Genomic DNA, 20131 nt, shown 5'->3' with positions numbered 1-20131 from the left:
CTGTGACGAGGAGCAATTGTACAGCCATCTAGAATCTATATCTCTTTAAATATCTGCTTTATATCTTTTTAAATATCTTAATGCAACATAAAAGTTAATGTTCCTGGTGGTTTCCAGGGGCTAGGAAGAGAATGGGAAGTGACTGACTCCTTAATGAAATATTGTGGAACTTGACATAGGTGGTGGTTGCTTAACATGGTGAATTTACTAAATGACACTGAATTGTACACTTTAAAATGGTTAACTTTATGATAGGTGAATTTCACCTCATTTTTAAAAATGCCTTAGACACATATAAAGAAACTTTTTTCTTAGACACATATAAAGGACTATTTCAAGGTCTTAGAGTGAATGTGTGGGCCTAATTATGCTACAGAATTAAGAAAAAGGCTTATTTTTTCCTGGGAGTGCTTTCAGGCATATCTCGCCAGATGAGACTCACAGCTTGAAAGTTATTTTCTAATTAAGATTTTTCTGTGGTTAAATAATATTAAATCAGATTTTTTTTTAAAAGGTCATATTCCTGCTTGTTTCTATTTTTTTTTCTTTACAGTTCTTTTACTAAGTCAACAAACATTATTGGCTGCCTGCTCTATGCTTGGCCCATTGCTAGGTGCTAGGGACGTAGAGATGAACCAGACATAGTTTCTGTCCTCAAGATATAATGTAGCCTCTTAATATAGTGTGATAAGTATACTAATACAACTCTATGTAAAGAGGGATGATGTTAGCACAGAAAAGGGAGTGATTCACACTGCCTGGGCAGGTGTGTCAAGGAAATCTCTAAAGGGGAAGTTAAATGGTAGTTTAGTCCTTAGGGATGAATGACTGTTGACAGGGCATTTGAAGTATTGAGACAGCACAACCTGTTGCAAGCCCCAGAGGCATGAAAGTACTATCTGTTTGGGCATTGTGTAACCGCGGGCCCACTAGGACCAGTTCAACTGACCATATCTTACCCACAGAGTAATTAAGAGTGGATTTGCAGGAACTGACAGTCAACTCCTTGTCCAGTTCAGGCCAGTTGAGACCACCAACCCATCAAACGAGCCTGCACAAATGCCCAATAGGTAACCCTTTTGACATCAAGGGGCCAAAAACTCCACCCTCAGGTCATGCTAATGCCACCATTCTGTGAACACGCAGCCTACGAAGAGCCATGAAGCTTGACTACACTTGTGCAGATCATCAATTACCTCCCTGCTCCTTGCCTCCAATCACCCATCTCCATACTTCAGACTGCTTTGCTCTTTTATCCCCTAAATTTTGCCCCAAGCCCTGGATCAGGGAGGCAGATTTGAGAGCCTTTGCCTCCTGTCTCCTTGCTGGTCAACCTCGCAATAAAGCTTTTTCTTTTCTCAAAAGCTGATGCCATAATAACCGGCTTTTTATGTGCAGCAGGCAAGAGAACCCCATCTTTGTGTGGTAACAATTGCAGGTAGTTTAGTAAGGCTGGAGTGTAGTGTGCACATGCAAAAGTGAGTTGCAGAGTAAGATTAGACAGGTAAGCAGGAGGCTTTCATAGTTGGGCTTTCTAGGCCTGGTAAAGGTGCTCAGGTTGATCATTTCCAGAGGTTCTCAACACTGGCTACAGATGAGGAGTTTTGAAAACACATCCATAGAGGGGTCCCTCCTCCAGAGATCTCTGATATAATTGGTTTGGGGAACAGTCTAGCACGGGGATTTTTAAATACTCCCTAGGTGAGCACCTAAGATTGAGAACCACTGCTGTGGGCTATGTGGAGCCATTCAAAAGGTTTTAATTTTAAGTGGATAATGACACAATCTGATATTTATTTTAGACCAGCAGCTCCCCAGCTTGTCCAAGGATAAGGATTACCTGAGAACATGTTAACAACAGAGATTCCTACGCCTCACCCATGATTTATGGAATCATAATATCCAAGGAAGGACCTAGGAATTTTGTTTTGTTAACTTCTGTTCCTAGTGATATTTACCCTCAAGAAAGCTAGAGACTTTCTGGCAGTGCTTCTCAAACGTTAATGAGCATAGAAATCATTGGGGATTGTTAATCTTCTTAAAAACACAAAGTCTAATTTAGTAGATCTAGGCCTGGTTTAAAACTTTGGAAGGTGTGCAGAGTATGGATTCAAGAACCGTTAGACTGAAATGGGAGAAAAATAAGGTTAATGGTTTTGTTTTTGTTTTTTTGAGGAATAGCCCTGAGCTAACATCCGTCACCAATTCTCCTCTTTTTTTTTTTTAGCTGAGGAAGATTGGCCTTGAGCTAACATCCATGCCCATCTTCCTCTACTTTATATGTGAGATGCCTGCCACAGCATGGCTTGATAAGCAGTGCATAGGTCTGCACCTGGGATCCAAACCAGTGAACTCCAGGCTGCAGAAGTGGAGCATGCAAACTTAACTGCTGAGCCACAGGGCCAGCCCCAGGTTAATGGTTCTTAACTTGGGGCAGTTTTGTCCCCTTAAAGGACATTTGGCAATGACCAGAGGCATTTTCAGTTGTCACAACTTGGGGGGTGCTACTGGTCTCTAGTGGATAGAAGCCAGGTATGCTGCTAAACATCCTACAATACACGGGACAGCCCCCCTCAATAAAGGATTGTCCAGGGCCGGCCCGGTGGTGCAGTGGTTGAGTGCACATCCTGCTTCGGCGGCCCAGGTTCACCGGTTCGGATCCCGGGTGCAGACATGGCACTGCTTGGCATGCCATGCTGTGGTAGGTGTCCCGCGTACAGGGTAGAGGAAGATGGGCAGGGATGTTAGCTTAGGGCCAGTCTTCCTCAGTAAAGAGAGGAGGATTGGCAGTAGTTAGCTCAGGGCTAATCTTCCTTGAAAAAAAAGAAGAATTGTCCAGCCCAAAATGTCAGTAGTGCTGACCCCTGAGTTAAGTAAACACCTGGGCAAGAAGAGCTGTATACTTTAATTAAGATATGACTAGTGGGGCCAGCCCCATGGCTGAGTGGTTAAGTTCATGCCCTCTGCTTTGGCAGAGCCGGGTTTCGCCGGTTCAGATCCTGGGCACAGACACGGCACTGCTCATCAGGCCATGCTGAGGCGGTGTACCACATAGCACAACCAGAGGCACTCAGAACTAGGATATACAGCTATGTACTGGGGGGCTTTAGGGAGAAGAAGAAAAAAGAAAATTGGCAACAGATGTTAGTGCAGGTGCCAATCTTTAAAAAAAAAAAAAGATACTAGTAGTGAGGATATAAGAAGTACCACAGAAAGTCGCCTAACTCTGGGCACGCATGGAATCCCAGTTAGGGACGCCTTTATAAGAAAAATGACTTTCCAGAAAGGATTAATGGTAATAGATTCCGGGTGGGGTAAATAATACACGCATGCTATTACTTGGCACCAATGACACACCATTAATATATTAAGAAGAAGATGCTCCTGAGGTTTCAGATCCCCCATCTAGGCAGGGGTTCCATCAAATTTCCCCGTGGTAAGAATCATATGAAGGCTTGTGAACTATACAGATTCAATAGTGTGGCACACGAACAGTTTGGGTAAGTATCCCAGGGGTTCTTGTCAGGGAAGTTCAGGAAGGACCCGTCTAAAGTCCAGCAGAAGAGTATAATGGCCAAGAGTATGGAGACCCGGCTTCAAACACCCTCCCTGACACCGCACCCCCAAACCAAGGAGGACGTGACTATTTACTTACAGTTGGGTCATCAGCACTTCAGGAAACAATTGATTGATTACAGAAAATGACATTTATTGAAGAAAACTTAGAATACATATAAGCAAAAAATAAAAATTACATTCCCACTACTCAGAAGTAACCTTTTTAAATTTTTATCACCATTATTTTCCCATGCAGGAAATTGTGCAAATTTCAAGTTGTACATACTATGATGATTGTTTCCCAGCTTTATGGAGGTATAATTTACATAGAATAAAATGCACCTATTTCAAGTGTACAGTTTGACGAACGTTAGTACTTCTATATAGTGGATAACTACCACCACAGTGCGTATATAGAATTAGTCCGTCACTTTAAAAAGGTTTTGTGCCCTCTGACCTTCTCCCCTGCCTTCCCCACATCCCCCCCACCACACACCCAGGTGACTGTTGCTCCGCTTTTTGTCACCATAGTTTTGCCTTTCCTAGAATTTCATATAAATATATGTATGCACAGTATGTAGTCTTTTTGTATTTGAGTTCTGTCACTTTAGTATAATGTTTTTGAGATTCATTCATGTTGTATGTGGATATATTTATTTTTATTGCTGAGCAATTTTCCATACTGTAGGTATGAAACCGGCAAACAGCCATTGATGATCAAGTATCTAGGTATTAAAGTTTTTTCCTTTCTGCAATTACTGATTATAACTTTTAGTGTTTAACCCACCCAATGTTAACTGTGCTGTTTACGCAATATGCTGTCTGACTCCCACAAGGCTCCTAGAGATATCTTCCTGGAGCCTGAGTCACCATGGTAATGGGTGTGTGAGCTGTTTTTCAGGAATTAGAACTCCTTGTCCACTTCAGACTGGTTGAGACGACCAACTCATCAACTGGGCCCGCGCAGATGTCAGACAGGCTACCTTTTGATGTCAAGAGGCTAAAAACTCCACCCTCAGATCATGCTAACGCCTCCACTTTGTGAACATGGGTCCTAGAAGAGGCACGGGGTCTGACTACACTTGCGCAGATCATCAATTGCCTGACCTCTCCACACCTCCAGTCACCTATCTCCACACTTCAGACCACCTTGCCCCTATCCTATAAATATCCCTGAGTCCCTGTTTTTGGGGAAGTGAATTTGAGGCTCATGCTCTCACTTCCTCAAGTGGCTGCCTTGTGAGTAAACTCTCTCTCTACTGCAATCTTGTCATCTCAGTGTTTGGCTTTCTGGGCGGTGGGCAAAAACAAACCTGGTTCGGTAACAGGTGTACCACAATTTGTTTATCTATTCACTAATTGACAGACATTTGGGTTGTTTCCAGTTTTCAGCCGATAATAATTACGCACAGGGGCTGGCCTGGTAGCATAGTGGTTAAGTTTGTGCACTCTGCTTCAGCAGCCAGGGGTTCGCCAGTTCGGGTCCCGGGTGCAGACATGATACCGCGTGGCTAGCCAGGCTGTGGTAGGCGTCCCACATATAGAGTAGAGGTAGATGGGCACGGATCTTAGCTCAGGACCAGTCTTCTCAGCAAAAAGAGGAGGATTGGCAGTAGTTAGCTCGGGTCTAATCTTCCTCCAAATAAATAAATAAATAAATACATACATACAATTTTTTAAAAACCCTGAAACTGTATACTCATTAAACAACAACTCCCATTTTGCCCCTCCCTGCCCCTGGCAACCACTGTTCTACTTTCTGTTTCTATGAGCTTGAGTACTCTAGATACTTCACAAAAATGACATCACACAGTGTTTGTCTTTTTGTGACTGGATAATTCACTCAGCATAATCTCCTCAAGGTTCATTCGTGTTGTAACGTGTGTCAGAATTTCCCTCATTTTAAGGCTATACCATATTTTGTTTGTCCATTCACCCATCAGTGGACCGCAGCCCAGTTTTTAATCTGTATGCTCTACAGTGTCTTTGGATATTAGCCTTGGGGTGACTCATACTTACCTCAGTATCTCCTCTATTCTGGGAAATCTCAGGCTTTCCTCCTCCTCAAGCTTCTTTCTCTTCCCTTGCCTTGGGAAACATCCTCGTTTGTTCTTTCTGTTTCAGACCGGATCTTCCCATTCCCATCACGCACAGAAGAGACTCAGCCTGTTGAAAGATTTCCATCCAAAAAGTCGCTGACAACAAACACTTGGGGGGTGGTTGTTAATGTGCTCCAGTGACAATCTTCTCCCTTCACTCAATCCTCTTCCAAACCTCTCTTCTCAATGGCCTCCTGGGAGCCCCAGAATCTTTGCCTTTGCCGTGCCTTCCCTAAACTCGCCACCTCAGAGGCCTTAGCTCCACTTCCACCGATGCCCTGAAGGCTCAGTGCCACCTTAACGACTCCCACAAGGAAAAGGGTCTTCTCCCCAAGTGCACTGCTCTCCTCAGAATCTCCTGCCAGTTTCCCCCCTCATGCTCGGAGTGCCCTAGACAGGGGGATGTTCCCTTTCCTGCAGCCACCACAAGTGTAAATGACACTTCTCTTTAATAGGGAACCTCGTTGTGGTTTTCCCAATCTTCCAAAAGCTGTGACTAAGAGCGTCTTAAACATCACTATGTTTATTGATCTACTTTAACTCACGATATAGGTAAATACAATATGCTTGTTATGTTAATGTAACCCCAAAGATAAATCCTCCTGTCCGACCCAGGCTTCTGGCTTTAAGTCCCACCTTTATAGAAATTCTGAAACTATTTACCTTGTTAATCACAGCGATCAACACATCCCAAGCACAGGAATGCCTTTCAACCTCCTTGAGATAAGGGTCAAGTTTTTAAATGAGAAGGATCACTATGTAAACAAAATATTTAACTGTGAGGAGGGAATGTGAAAAAATGATCAAAGCCTTCCTCAACACTTGACTCAATGAGTATTTTGTTAATAATCATAGCACAATCAGAGTGCAGACATAGACAAGGATGTTTGAGACTTTATTTCCATGATATTCAGTAACACAAGGGTTCTTGGTAATAACCAGCTCCAAGGCTGTCAGAAGCCCGGGGCCCAAAGATTGGGAGCCACTAAGTCAAAATGGCCAATTAGGCTATCAACTGAGGAGTGGACGTCACATAGGACAAACATGTTGGCCATGTGTCCTAGTCTGCTAGGGCTGCCTTAACAAAATACCTTAAACGACAGAAACTTATTTTCTCAGGTCTGGAAGCTGGAAGTTCAGGATCAAGGTGCCAGTGCAGTTGGCTCCTGGTCATGTCTCTCTTCCTGGTATCCAGATGGCCTCCTTCTTGCGGTGTCCTCACATATCCTTTCCTCTGCATGTGCACAGAGAAAGAGAGAGAGATCTCTGGTGTCTCTTCCTCTTCTTACTTTTTTTTCTTCTCCCCAAATCCCCCTAGCACATAGTTGTATATTCTAGTTGTGGGTCCTTCTAGTTGTGGCATGTGGGACGCCACCTCAGCATGGCCTGATGAGCGGTGCCATGTCCGCGCCCAGGATTCAAACTGGCGCAAGCCTGGGCCACCAAAGTGGAGCGTGTGAACTAACCACTCGGCCATGGGGCTGGCCCCTGAGGTGGCCAATTCTGATCCCCCATAGGCCCCACCTGCATGACCTCATTTTACCTTGATTAGCTCCTTAAAGGTCCTGTCTCCAAATACAGTCACGATGGGGGCTAGGGCTTCAATATATGATTTTGGGAGACATAATTCAGTCCATAACACTGTGAGTCCACTCAGTGAATGGCAGGGAATTTCTCAGAGAAAAGGACCTTTGTGAACTTGGCTGACAGACGGTGGTACTCACTAAGGACAGTAGGGCATGAGTGATGAGGAATCAGACTAGATTGGATGGGTTACAAGTGTTCCTACAAGGAAAGAATCAGCCAGCTAACACTGGACATCTGAAAGAGACCCTGTTGGATGCTAACGGTGTGTATCACGGATGCTTTCAGCTATAAATGAAAGAAAATCCAAACATTCAAAACCCACAGACACGCAGAGAAAATCCAACTCACACTGGCTTAAAATCTAAGGAAGTTTATTGACTCATATAGTTGGAGGCGTAATTGCCACAGTGGGTCTTCTGCTCCCTGCAAGACAAGCCAACAGTCAAGAGGCAAGGTGATAGGAGAGAAGGGGTCTTTTTATTACAGCTTGCTAGCAAGGGGGAAGACGGCAGTCTAGTGTCCTCAAGAATCATCTTAAAACTACAAAATTTTGAAGCAGCTACATAGGGCAAATGGGCTGAAGGGGGAGGGTGTCTCAGAATGTTGACCATCTGGTGTTGTAGTCCTTGAGACTACAGAGCATCCCTTTCTCTGGTCACCGATGACAGATGCCAGCAGAGGGCTTTTTCTCGAGGGACGTCACATCCCTGGAAAAGCTGAAAGAACAAAGTTATTGCCTTATCAGAATAGGGAGGTCTATGTGTAAGCCAAGATTATGAAAATAGCAGAGCACACATTCTTCTCACAAGCAGATGTGTGCTTCTCTAAGCTATGTGCAAACTAAAGCATTGCTAACAAGGAAAAGGGGATGTGGTGGATCAGGGTCCTTTATAGTCCTAACATTGCTCCCCTCCATACGATGGCTTCCTTCATGCTAACCTGTGGTATTGGCTGTACCTATCTTAGCTATTTAGGCAGCACTAACGGAAGTGCAAAGACAGGGTGCATTTTTGGGTTGGTTCATCAAATGGTCGAGTATTCTCACAAAAAACCCAAGGCCTTGGGGCCGGCCCTGTGGCACAGTGATTAAGTTTGCACGTTCCGCTTCTTGGCGGCCCAGTGTTCACCGGTTCGGATCCTGGGTCTGGACATGGCACTGCTTGGCACACCATGCTGTGGTAGGTGTCCCACATATAAAGTAGAGGAAGATGGGCATGGATGTTAGCTCAGGGCCAGGCTTCCTCAGCAAAAAAGAGGAGGATTGGCAGTAGTTAGCTCAGTGTTAATCTTCCTCAAAACAAAAACAAAAACAAAAAACCAAGGTCCTCTACAGTATTGGTTTCTACCTAAAACTTTTCTCCTAATGACTTTAGGATAGCTGACCATAGCAATGGCAAATTCCTTTTGCGGTAGCTTAGGAGCTCCCAAGCAAACCTAGGTTGGAATAAGACCAGCTGATGCAACTACCATTCGAATTGTATGAACCAATGCTATGTTTGAAATATGAGTTGAGCTTGGCTCTTAGCATCAAGCTTTAAAAGGATCCATGAGTTATTTTTACCCAGGGGTACCCCAGTCCCTGAAGTCTGGCCACTCACATATGTGTTTGAGCATCCCAACCTCCCATGTACGTGATCACCCCACCCGAAAAAATGAGACACTCACAGTGAGTCACAGTAAGCTCAACTCCGTAAGACAGGATGGTCTCTCTCTGTCACTCCTGAAAAGCAATAGAGCTCATAACTAGCTCAAGTTGCAGAAAAGAATAATGTTTTTCAAGGCAGATCTAGTTCAAGTCCCAAAGCACTTAATATGTGTTTCTGACCCTGGGCAAGTCATTTCACCTCTCTGAGCTTCATTTCCTTATTTGTTAAAGAGGTGTAATAACACCTGGGGTTTTTGTCCGGAACCAGTTCTCTTCTTCCTGGTACTAAGCTTGCCCTCTTACCCAAGGGGTAACATGCGACCTGATGGGGGTCAATCGTTTCATAACACAGCAACTGGTCCAGGAATGAATGCAATCCAGGCTCGTTGAAGTCGTTCCTTTACAATTTTCTGTTGAAACTGGAGCACTAGAGGCTTCCTTTCATCTCTAGATGTGTAGCTATAAAGACCGGACCTCAGCTGCTTGTAGCCTGTAGCCCTCCTGTTCCTACATGGTTTGCGCCCTCCTTGACCTCGTCTCTTAGCACTTCCCCCTTTCTTCACTTAGCCTATCCACACTGGCCTCCTTGCTGTTTCTCAACTCCAGGCATGTTCCTGCTTCACTTGCTGTTCTCTTTGTCTGGAATGCTTTTCGTCCAGATACCTCCATGGCTGACTCCTTCAATCCTCTGCTTAAATGTCATTTTCTCAAAAGGCCTATTATGACCAACATTGTGACCCTATCCCCTTCTACTCTTCTTTAAAAAACTTTTTTACCCATAGCACCAACTTCTAATATATACCTTTATTATTGTTAATTACGTTATCATTCACTGCCAGTCTCCACCCACTGGAATATAAGTTTCACGAGGGCAGGGATTTTTATTTCTTTTGTTCATTGATGTCTCTCAGGTGCCAGGCCAATTAGTAAGTAGCCAGCAAATATTAATATTTGTTGAATGAATGAGTGAATGTATTTATAATCAAAGAAACCAAACTAGTTTAATACCTATCTGATGAGGTTGTTATAAGGATTAGAAATCATGGATATAAAGTAAAGCACAAGTAGAATGTCAGCCTCATAGTAAGTAGTCAAATACGGTAGCTATTGTCATTTTGCAAGGTCTCTTTCAAAGAATTCCCAGCCTGGAGATAATTTCCTAAATCTGTGAATAGAAAAAGACTTATGGGGCACAACATAACAGGAGGTGATCTTTGGATCTGTATGTGTGTATGTATACATTTTGTTTTCCAAGTTTTCTTTCTTGAGCACAATTGTTATCAGACAAGGAAATCAATACTTTTTTTCAAGAATTTTGGCTTGGCTTTGGGATTTTGGCAGATGGAAAAAAGGAAGATCTTGAGGATGCAAGGTTCAGTAAAGGATGAAAAGGAAGTTAGAGAACCACAGAGTGGTGGCAGCTGGCATCGAGAACCAGCAGCACAGGTTGAAGAGGAAGCTGTGGAGAGACAAAAAACCATAAGGTTAATGCTGCCAAAAATAAAATTGCCAACTCAGCTGCGTGGGTGGCAGGCAGCTGGGAAAGGGCAGGGAAGAATTGATGGAGGTATTCAAGGTCATTAAGCAATGGGCCTTAAATTAATTGAACGAATAGTCTTTTCTAGTCCTAACTATGGCAAGATTGACATCCAGGGTGATGTCACTTCTCTCAATATGACCAGAGCACAGGGCCTGTGTCTAGCAGGTATTTGTTCCCAGGTTGTGGAATGACTGAGTGGAATAGGATCAACAGGACTAGAAGTGGAAGTAAGTGAAGTGGCCAACTGGAAGGTCCCCAAGTTCTGGAGTCAGCTTTGAATCTCAATCCTGTCACTTACCAGCCATGTGACCTTGAGCAAGTAAACAATCACCCTTCACAAGATCTAGGGCCCCTAGAAAGTAGGGGATTCGAGGAAAAATTAAAAATATGGCATTTAATTACACTCTTTAACAAAAAGAACAAATAGAAAATTAAAGTTCTCAAAAGCAATTGCTTTCAACAAACCCAGCTGATTAAACTTAAAACCCTGTTTATATCACCTTCTACTGCCCAGGAAGCCTTGCTGTCAGGGCAGATTTTCCCACAAGTCTTATAAACACAAGTTTTCAAAACAGTCATTTCCAAGTTGACATATGTCTTTCACACCTATGCTATTTGTTGTCTCTTTTACCCCTTTGTTCCGGTTTCACAAGTCTTGATAACCATCTGGTCTTTTCTCAAATTACTCTGGGACTAAAGGGCATGTTTTCTGGGCCTGGCCCTTCTGTGCAGATGGAGGGCAAGTCTATCTTCCTCTACATTCCCCCGTGGGTCTATGGGGCAAGCAAGCAATTGAAAATTTGGGGCTAACCTATATGAAATAATTTTATAGCAAAACTCCCATTAACAAGCAATTGTTGGCAGGTGATTAAGAGCATGGTCTCTGGAGCCAGGCTAGATTGCCTGGCTTTGAATCTAGGCTTTGTCACTTCCTAGCTGTGTGACCTTGGGCAAATTACTTATTTCTCTGTACTTCACTTCCTTACATCCTAAGGTTATTGTGATACTTAAATGAGTTAATATTTGTGGGTTTGTTTTTTTTTTTTTGAGGAAGATTAGCCCTGAGCTAACTACTGCCAGTCCTCCTCTTTTTTTTTTTGCTGAGGAAGCCTGGCCCTGAGCTAACATCCGTGCCCATCTTTCTCTACTTTATTTGTGGGACGCCTACCACAGCATGGTGTGCCAAGCGGTGCCATGTCCGTACCTGGGATCCGGGCCAGCGAACGCCCGGCAGCCAAGAAGCAGAAGGCGTGAACTTAACCGCTGTGCCACCGGGCGGCCCCATGAGTTAATATTTGTAAAGTCCTTAAAACAGTGCCTGGTAAAGCTCTGTTTGCTAAGAATATTTTGCTCACCGCTAGACCACTAGTTCACACTGCTTCATGATAATCTGCCTCCTTCGTCCTTTATCCCCCAGACGGGTCTATGGCTGGGTTGATGGCGACGTGTATTGGCTTTAGCAGTGGTAGTAGCAGTCCTTTTACCAGTTAACTGCAAGGACCAGGATTTATAGGAAAGTTTGGGTCCTGCCCCAGAGTGGCTGAAGTGAGGGGGCTATGTCTGCCATTTTCATAGACTTTAAAAAACAGGTAGAAAAGGTCCTTGAAGATAAATTTTAAGTAACAAGATTGGCCACCTCCTTTCCTCTGGGCAGGGAGTTGGGATGGAGAGAGGGGTTGAGGAGTCTCTGGCGGGGAAGTTCGAAGCTTGCTCCTATATGGAAACCTGAAGATAGGCTAAGAGTTCACCGATAGGCATCCCCAGGGCCCTCGAACTGCCCAGCAATACTCTAGGACTTGCGAAATACAAGAAAACACCGTCACATCAGATTTGAATCATTCCAGGGTCTTCCAATTCAGCTTCTTGCCTATTTTTCTCTTAACGAGGAAGATGCTAGCAGCCTGATGCCCTTTTAGGGGGATGGCCAAGGGTAAGCCTGGGGAACTCATTTGGAGGAAGGTAACCTCAATTCACCAGAAAAGTCCCTTCTCCGGACTGTGGCTAGACTTCTACGAGTCCCGGGCACGCTCCTTCCTCGCCCCCGCCCTTATTAGAACCGTCCTTAGTTCTGCTTCTAGCGGCTTCCCTCCTCATTCACCCGGGGCAGAGTTAAGGGCCATTGGACTGTCACCGCGCCTGCGCAGGGGGTCCGGTGGCTGAAGCGACTGGGCAGCCTCGCCCCAAGGTCTGAGCTATAAATGCGCCTGCGCAGGAGGCCAGACGGCTGGGAACGCGGAGCCGACTCGCAGGCCGTGTCGCGCTGTCAGTGCGCCTGCGCTTGGGCTCGGCCGCGGTTCTTGACTGTGCCGCGCCGGGCGCTGGGAGCAGCCATGCAGAGAGCCGACTCGGAGCAGCCCCCCAAGCGGCCCCGGTGCGATGGCAGCCCGAGGACCCCGCCCAAGACCCCTTCCGCCGCGGCGGAGAGGTCCCCGGGCCCCGACCTCACTTCCGACCACCAGACCTGGGGCCCGGAGCAGGTGTGCTGCTTCCTAAAGCGCAGTGGCTTCGGTGATCCCGGACTGCTGGAACGCTTCCGAGGTAGCGGGGCCAGAGGGCTGAGGGGCCGACGGACCGCGACCCGAGGCGGGGACGGCGGGCCTAAGGAGGGCGCCCTGAGGCGGCGAGCAGGGGCCTCAGAGAGGACCCCGGGAGACGTGGGGCGGGAGGCGCCGGGAGGGGTGGACCTGGGGCGGGAGGCGCGCGGGAGTGATAACGCTGAGATGGAAAGGGAGAAACGGGGCGCCTGGGGTTGGGGACCGTAGGAAAGCAGCAGATTTGGGGGATGGCGAACCTGGGTGGAGCACTTAGTCTGACTCTGGTGGGTGTCTTCAGGAACTTGTCACCCCAGCGCCGGACAGGCGAGACTCAGGTCCCTGGGTTTAGTTAGAAGAACGTTTGCCCCAGACCTTGGTCGGAGGGCTCGCCGGGCTCGGGGGGGCCCGTCTGTGCTTCTGCAGCTCCTTGAACACTTGCCTCGTTAGAGTCTGTTCTGGTGCTTTTAAGTTTCTGGCCCCCTCCCACCCCCCTTCGCAGGGTTTTCCTAAAGGAGAAGGAACTTGGGTTGTGAATCTCCGAATCCGCGTCGCCTCCCGTAGCATCCCAGTTGGGCTCAGTGCGTGTTCCTGGACTGCGCTTGCAGAGCTTGGTTATGATCATGTTTTGCTCTCCAAAGGCGGTTTCCCTCGCTAAATCTAGACACTGGGGTTGTGCCCTTGACCACTGAACTCCCAGCAGCCCACAACTTGGCCACATCACGTGGAGACGTGTGTAGGTTGTGAGTTTTCAGCGCCTTTACTGGCTCCAGTTCAAGCATCCATCCACATGAAATCTACTCACCTTCCTATAGTGAGTGGGAAGCTTAACCTCTGCTTGATGCGCTGAGGTGTTCAGTAGGAGGTAGTGCGATTTGCAAATTCAGTACACTCTTGCAGTTGTGGGGTGGAGCCCTGTCGGCCCTGGCTGGGGGACCACGGTGGGAGGGACTTGAGTCGTTCAAGACTTAAAGATAGCTTGATGGGTGTAGGAAATTGTACTTCTCTTTTTCCCTTTTCCCCCTTTTGTTTTCCTCCGTTGCTAGGATGGGATTTTTCTTTGAGTAGCAACAGGAGGGGGTGAAGTAGTTTTATATTTTCTGTCTCCAAAATGTGATTGGCTGTGCTCTTGGCTCTCTGTTTCAGTGGTGTTCTGTAGATTAATTCATCAGCCTTCAGAATGATCTGTTTTCTTGAACCCACAGTCAAATCTTAGCAGAAGACACTACATGCTTTTAGTTGGTAAAAACTGACCAGGTGTTCACAGTTGCTCGTTTCTTACTGTCTGCTTTGTCTTGACCAAACTTTAGTCAGGCTTCTCTCTCTCCTACAGGGTCTTGAACTCTTGCTTGCCCCCAAACCTAAGCAAGCACTAAGAAAGTGGAATATGCCCCCTGATCAGCTTTTCTTGGGAACCAGCTGGCCACAGTGTGATACTGTCCTGTCAGACCCCACTGGGGTCACTTTGCCTCCAAAGATTCTGCATATCTCTGCTTGCCCCTCCTTCACCGTATAAAAAAACAGCAACACCTTTTCCTATTTGATTTTGAGCTGCTTGAGATCGGAACATTCTCCTTATTGCAATTGTCTTCCTTTCTAATTAAAATTTCTCCCTGTCTAAGCCCAGATTTGTTTTTATTTGACAAAACTAAGCATAAGGTGCTGGGTCTCTTTCCTCATTATAGAATACAATCTCACAGGAACCCTGAAATTTAGATGCTATAATCCATATTTTTTTACAGATGATGTATTTGAGGTCCAGAGATGTTAAGTAACTTTCCAAGGGTCACACAGCTAGAAAAAAGCAGAGCTGGATTTTAAGCTTAGATTTTTTGACTTCAGAATTCATGCCAGCTATACCTTAACAAGTCTTGTCATCAAAAACCAGTGGATCCCCATCAACAATAAGGGAACAAACAAACCAATTAAAAGAAAAAAATGGAGAACATTATCAAAGTTGTGGAATCAGCTAAGAGCAAGGAAAAAAAAGCAATAGAAAAATGAGCAAAACACAAGAACAGACACTTGACAACCAGCCAGTCAAAACAGAAAAAGACATTCAATTTCAACAGCAATTTAAAAAAATACCCATTTTTTATTTACATTGGAAAATATTTAAAGATGATAATGGGAGAAATGTGTAAAATTGATGGAAGTGTCAGTTGGCTCAACCATGGACCGTTTGGCAATGCTTTTTTCTTATTAGAAATTTCACTTATAGAAATTTACAGATACAGATGTCCAAAGAATTATATTCAAAGATCATTCTTTTAACCATTGGTTATAAATAGCAAAAAAGTAGAAGCGATCTAAATATCCATTGATAAAAGTGTTAATAGTGATGGCTGACATTTACTGAGCATTTATCTTGTGTGAAGTACTATTCTATGCACCTCATATGTTTTATCTTATAAAATCTTTACAACAACTCTATGACAGCTGTAGTTCTCATTTTAGAGTTGAGGACCATAGCCTCAGGAAAAACTGGTTAAATATATTATGGTACATCTGTATTGTAGAATACAAGACAGCCATTAAAAATGATGTAGTTTAATAATTGACAAGAAAGATCTTTAGGACGTATTGGGTGGGAAAAAATAGATTATAAACAACATAATTTCATTTGTGCAAAATTACATAATTACATAGATAAATGTCTAGAATGATGTTATCCAAAATGTTAACAATGGTCATGGTCATCAGAAGAATTTAAGTAAGCTGATATTTTATACTTTATATTTTTATATTTGGATTTTTACATTGAATAATTTTTTTATGACAGAGAAATACAAAATAATGCCATTTTCATTTAAACATTTTTTTCTTTTTGGAAAACTACTTCGTCGTTTTCTCTGTTACCTTTAGAAAGAAGATTTTTGTTTGTTTGAAACTAGTCCAGAGTTGTGGAATCTGAAGTGAGGCAGGACTAGAATTAATTTTATAGAAAGAGAAAGAAAAAGAAGTGAGCTATAAGTCTTTCTAAACGCAGAGTATTATGTGCTTTCCTTGGAGATGTTAGAACTAAATGAATACTTTGGGTCCCCCTCAGGCTATGGTTTTGACTTAACTGTTGTAGGAACAATAGACTTACATTTCTTTTCCTGCCTCCACCCCAAACTTCACCTATTTTAGAAGGAAGCTGCCAGTTTTGCAGCTGGACTTCCTTGTAAATAATTTACTGAAATAAGTTAAATTTTTTCACCTGATTTATCAAAAAAGAAGCCTCTTGGAATAGTTATCTAATTAAAATTAAGACTTTGCAAGTGGCGAATCAAAAAAGTGGTGCTTGGCACAGTCCATCGCCCTACTGTAGCAGGTGCTCAATAAATGTCGATCTGAGTAAATTCTGGGGGATCCAAATTGAAAGAAATTGAAAGAAACATATGCTGTAAATATTGAAATCATTCGTCTTTTTTCTCCCTTTTCTTCCAAAGAAAATGAAATCACGGGTTCATTACTGCCCTATCTTGACGAGTCTCTTCTTGAAGAGCTTGGAATAAGGTAAGAAGAATAAAATTTATGTTGTAGCCAAGGACACTTATGATCTTTTTATTCACCTTTGAGGGACAAAGCCCAAGATCGCTGATAATAATTGTCCTCATTTTTTTTTTGTTTTAAAGATTGGCACCTGAGCTAACAACTGTTGCCAATCTTTTGTTTTTCCCTGCTTTATCCCCCCAGCGCATAGTTGTATATCTTACTTGTGGGTCCTTCTAGTTGTGGCATGTGGGACGCCTCCTCAACGTGGCCTGACGAGCAGTGCCATGTCCACGAGCAGTGCCATGTCCGCGCCCAGGATCCGAACTGGCAAACCCCTGGGCCGCACAGCAGAGCTCAAGAACTTAACCACTCGGCCACGGGGCCGGCCCTGTCCTCATTTTAAATCTATGAAGTGTTTTAAAATGGAGTCCCTGGGGCTGGCCCAATGGCCCAGCAGTTAAGTTCGCACGTTCCACTTCTTGGTGGCCCGGCGTTCGCCAGTTCGGATCCCAGGTACTGACATGGCACCACTTGGCAAGCCATGCTGTGGCAGGCGTCCCACATATAAAGTAGAGGAAGATGGGCACGGATGTTAGCTCAACGCCAGACTTCCTCAGCAAAAAGAGGAGGATTGACAGCAGATGTTAGCTCAGGGCTAATCTTCCTCAAAAAAATAAAAAAATAAAATAAAATAGAATCCCTGCCTGTTGGTTAACACAGTTGTTTTTGCTGTGCAAATCCTATGTTTAATATTGCTAATGATTCCTATTTTTAAAAATATTTTTGACAAGCCTTCATGAAGTTTGTAGTGACTAACTTTTTACTCTCGAGTTCAGAATAATTGAATTATACACACCAGAAAATATATAAGAACTGATAGGAAAAAAATGTTGGCAGGAAAAATTAAGGCTCTAGCCTTATCTTGAACATATTTCTGGGTTTTCTTAAAGCTGTCTTAAGACTGGAATGTATCTCTGGTATTAGATTTAAAAACATTATCAAAAATAGTTTGGCACTTAGTTGTATGATTTGGGACAAGTTATTTAACCCTTCAGTTTCTGCATCTGTGGAATGGGTAATAATAATGAGACAATGTAGGTAAAGTGATGAGCACATGATAAGCCCTTAATACAATATGTTTATATAGAGATCCCGATAGCCAGCCCTGGTGGCCCAGTGGTTAAGATTTGACACTCTCACCGCCACAGCCCGGGTTCGTTTCTGGTCAGGGAACCACACCACCCGTCTGTGGGTTGTCACACTGTGGCAGCTGCGTGTTGCTGTGATGCGAAAAGCAAATACCAGCAGGGTCACCCATGGTGGACAGGTCTCAGTGGAGCTTCCAGACTAAGACAGACTAGGAAGAAGGACCTGGGCACCCACTTCTGAAAAAATTGGCCATGAAAACCCTGTGAATAGCAGTGGAGCGTTGACCAATATAGAGCTGGAAGGTGAGAGGATAGCGCAAAAAAAAAAAGACTGGGCGGGTTTCTGCCCTGCTGTACATACACAGGGTTGCTAGGACTCAGAGTTGACTTGACAGCACTATCGAGATCCATCTGTATGACTGGAGGTTGTAGGGTCTAGATTAGTGTGGGTCCACTTTAAAGATCCCAGTCAAGGATCCAATATTTAAATATTCCTTAAAATGGAGACTTGATTTCTATTAGAGAATTGACAACAGTGGTGAAATACGATCTTTTCTTCGGCAATTCCAGTTAGCTAAATTTTGTTTGTGGTAATAGTAACCAAAGACTCAAAAGAGAATATACTGAATTAACTTCATACACTATTGCTTAGTAATTGATAATGGAAGTAGATTGTGGGGAAAAAAGGTCATTTTAGGACATGTAACTGACTTTTATAAATGTCCTTTGGATTGGGACTTAGGGAACCTATTGAAAAAAATTCAACTGAGTAAATTTCATATTTTTATTTATTTATTTATTTATTTTTTGAGGAAGATTAGCCCTGAGCTAACTGCTGCCCATCCTCCTCTTTTTGCTGAGGAAGACTGGCCCTGAGCTCACATCTGTGCCCATCTTCCTCTACTTTATACGTGGGATGCCTACCACAGCATGGCTTGCCAAGCGGTGCCATGTCCACACCTGGGATCCGAACCGGCGAACCCTGCGCTGCCAAAGCCGAACGTGCAAACTTAACTGCTGCGCCACCCGGCCTGCCCCTCAACTGAGTAGATTTTAAAGATCTTTATTCAGTGATTCATGAATTGGGCAGCATCCCATCTAGCAGACAGACAGGAGCTCCAAAAGACGGCAGAAAAGGAAAGGTTTTTAAGATTGGCACCTGAGCTAACATCTGTTGCCAATCTTTATTTTTTTTTTTCTTTCTTCTCCCCAAAGCCCCCCAGTACATAGCTGCATATGATAGTTGTAGGTCCTTCTAGTTGTGGCATGTAGGATGCCACCTCAGCATGGCCTGACGAGCGGTGCCATGTCTACACCCAGGATCCAAACTGGCGAAACCCCAGGCTGCCAAATCGGATCGTGCAAACTTAACCGCTCAGCCACGGGGCTGGACCCAAGGAAAGGTTTTTCAGGGCAGAATGGAGATGGGACGATGATGTGATAAACTAAGAAAGGATTATATCAGGTAAAATCACCTTTCTTGAGGGGTCTGTGGGGCAGATTCCTTCACTCGTGCTGACCAGGTAATTCCAGATTGGCTGGGTAAAAATTACATTCCTGGAAGGGGCTCAAACTACAATCAGGTTAGGTATTAAGACTTGGTTTGGTGACAAGGGCTTAGCACAAGGAACTCCATTTTGGGCCTGTTGTCTCTTTCTTGACAGAGCTCATCTTGTCTCTTTCGTAATCACCTTTCAACCCCCTCAGTCTCCTCAAAGTCCCCCTTACTACCTATGTCTTATGTATAATAGTTGCCTACTATTTTAATTAAATGGAATTTATTCTAATAGAGTCTTTCTTTTAAAGGGAACCATATATATACTTTGTGGATCCAAATACTATTGATTTATTCAACAAGTATTTATGGAGGGCTCACTATGTGTTAGGCATCTTTCCAGGAATTTGGGACACATGAGTGAACAAAACAGGCAAAATTCCAAAAGGAACACTATATGGCACACCTTTTGTGCCTACCTGGCAACTCTGAGGTGGGTTCTGCTGGCTCCTCCGAGCTGTGTTCTCCTATACAGCAACCACTAGCTACATGTTTAAATTAATTAAAATTAAATTAAAATTTCATTTCCTCAGTTATGCTAGCCATCCTTCAAGTGCTCAATAGCCACTCATGGCTGGTGGTTCCCATGTCTGACAGGGCGGATACAGGACATTTCCGTCACGGCACAGTTCTGCTGGACAGAGCTGCCTCCAGAGGTCCCAATGGGATCAGCTGAAGTTGCTCACAGTGGTGCCGGTGCAACCAACTCATTAATGGACCTTTCTACTGTTCTTCCTCCGTTTCCTGTTTCAGCTTTCCGAATCTCCCACTCTTGTTCCCGGAATTCACACCCCAAAATAAATGACCTGTATGCAAGCTCTTGTCCTAGACTCTGCTTTCTGGGGGAATCTAGTTTATACAATTGTGTTTCCTCAATTTTTTGATCAACTGTTGATTTAAAAGGTTTTTCTAGGAAATAAGAAATGTACGTTAAATGTACACATCAGTTGTAAGAAACATTAGATTTCAGAAATGATGAAATACAGAA

At 44.1% G+C, this 20131-nt stretch overlaps 1 protein-coding gene across 1 annotated transcript in view; it reads left to right on the top strand.

The window, feature by feature from the left end:
• The first annotated feature begins 12536 nt into the window (after positions 1-12536).
• SAMHD1 (SAM and HD domain containing deoxynucleoside triphosphate triphosphohydrolase 1) overlaps positions 12537-20131 on the top strand; it is a 52537-nt gene continuing 44942 nt past the window's right edge. Inside the window, exons 1-2 of the mRNA XM_014847159.3 lie at positions 12537-12967; positions 16395-16461. Coding sequence (XP_014702645.2) covers positions 12628-12967; positions 16395-16461 — 407 coding nt within the window. The 5' untranslated portion in view covers positions 12537-12627. The remainder of the gene's footprint in view (positions 12968-16394; positions 16462-20131) is intronic.

Source organism: Equus asinus, chromosome 15 (assembly GCF_041296235.1).
Source record: "Equus asinus isolate D_3611 breed Donkey chromosome 15, EquAss-T2T_v2, whole genome shotgun sequence".
Classification (NCBI taxonomy): domain Eukaryota; kingdom Metazoa; phylum Chordata; class Mammalia; order Perissodactyla; family Equidae; genus Equus; species Equus asinus.
This window is presented reverse-complemented; position numbering and strand designations above follow the sequence as displayed.